Source organism: Nothoprocta perdicaria, unplaced genomic scaffold, assembly GCF_003342845.1.
Source record: "Nothoprocta perdicaria isolate Ctin4 unplaced genomic scaffold, notPer1 scaffold_376, whole genome shotgun sequence".
Taxonomy (NCBI): Eukaryota; Metazoa; Chordata; class Aves; order Tinamiformes; family Tinamidae; genus Nothoprocta; species Nothoprocta perdicaria.
Window position 1 is genome coordinate 298,735 of NW_020455617.1, and position 1,554 is coordinate 300,288.

General features: G+C 54.8%; 1 protein-coding gene across 1 annotated transcript in view; it reads right to left on the reverse strand.

The window, feature by feature from the left end:
- NKX6-1 (NK6 homeobox 1) overlaps window positions 1–1,554 on the reverse strand; it is a 23,531-nt gene that overhangs the window by 13,334 nt on the left and 8,643 nt on the right. Inside the window, exons 2-3 of the mRNA XM_026044666.1 lie at window positions 1,383–1,510; window positions 812–984 (exon numbers count right to left, since the gene is read on the reverse strand). Coding sequence (XP_025900451.1) covers window positions 812–984; window positions 1,383–1,510 — 301 coding nt within the window. The remainder of the gene's footprint in view (window positions 1–811; window positions 985–1,382; window positions 1,511–1,554) is intronic.

Here is a 1,554-nt window from a genome sequence, read left to right on the forward strand (position 1 = left end):
GCCTTTCTTTTCCTTTCCAAGGCAAATTTTCGTCTTCCCTCCTCTCTTATTTTTTTTTATCCCCCTCTCTCCTTCACCCCCCCATTTTTTTTTAAATATATACACATATATATATAAAGCAACACGATGCGATGCGAACTACCGCCCCCGCCTCCTGGCGCAGTAAAGTTCGCTGGAGCTACAGCGAGCATTAAGGCGGCCCGCCTGAMCCAAATCAAACGGAATCTCCCCCAAAAACACACCGAAAAGAACCCMAAAAGCAACAACAACAACGGCAGAAAAGCTAAAAACACTAAAAAAAGAGAGAGAGAAAAAAAGCTCTAATTCTGCCCCCTTATGAAAATTACTCCTTTACCTCGACTCCCACTCTAATGCCCCATTTCTCTCTATTTATATATATCTATTATTCTCCCCAAAGGCGCTGCAAATTGGGAAGGATGTATATTCACCGGGCAGGCCACATTAATATATATGCCCTGTTTCTTTTTTGTTTTGTTTTTTGTTTGGTTTGGTTTGGTTTTTTTCCATGGGGAATGCGGGTGCCCGGAGCAACCCGCAAGCCCCTCAACCCGCGCCCGCTTGAACAAGGGGGCCAACAAAACGATAGTAATACTAATAGCAATAGTAATAACTAATTGTAGCGGGAGGAATAATCATAACGATATTAATTGCACCTCCTTTTTTTTTTTTTTTCGCTTCTTGTCCCATTTGCCCCCTTGCTTACATCGCAGCGCCTTGCAGGTCCCTACAGAGAGGGGTGTCCAGGCATTTTGGGGGGCCCCCGTCCCGCAGCGCTCCCCGCAGCTCTCACCTTGACCTGGCTCTCGGTCATGCCCAGCGAATAGGCCAGCCTGGCTCGCTCCGGCCCCGCTAAGTATTTCGTCTGCTCAAAAGTCTTTTCCAGGGCGAAAATCTGCTGGCCAGAAAAAGTGGGGCGCGTATGTTTTCGCTTGCCGTCTTTATCCAGCAAAATTGAGCCTTGATCTGGGCGGGGGGGAGAGAAAGGGAAGGCGCGGACATATAGGTTAAGCGTCTGGACTCGCCGGAGGGCTCCGCTCTAACGCTGCGGGGGGGACGGAGCTGGAGCCAAAGCGCGGCCAGCGCAACGCGTAGGACAGGATCAGCAAAGCCGAGCCCAAAGCGGCGCTGCGAGGCGCGGAGGCCCCGCTTCCTACTCCGCTTTGCCCCCTCCCCGCTAACGAACTAACACCGTGTTCCCTTCGCGAGGAGCTTAAAGCAGCGCAGTCCCGCGGCTCTAAATCTGCTATATTTAGGGTGCATTTTTTTTTCTTTTTTTTTTAAGTGCTCCTCGCGAAAAGTTTGCGCGGAAGTCGCTAAAGCGGCGGGAGCGGCCGCGGGGACGGGGCGCGCGCGCTACTCACGGGGGGCGCAGGCGAGGCGCGCGTCCCTCCAGGGCGGGCTCTGCATCACGCCCGGCCAGAAGATGGGCGTGCGGCCGGGCAGCTCGGCCAGCGGCTTCGGGTAGCGGCCCACGGCCACGGCGCCGGCGCTGAAGTAGAGCGCGGGCGGCGGCGGCGGCGGCGGCGGCGGCGG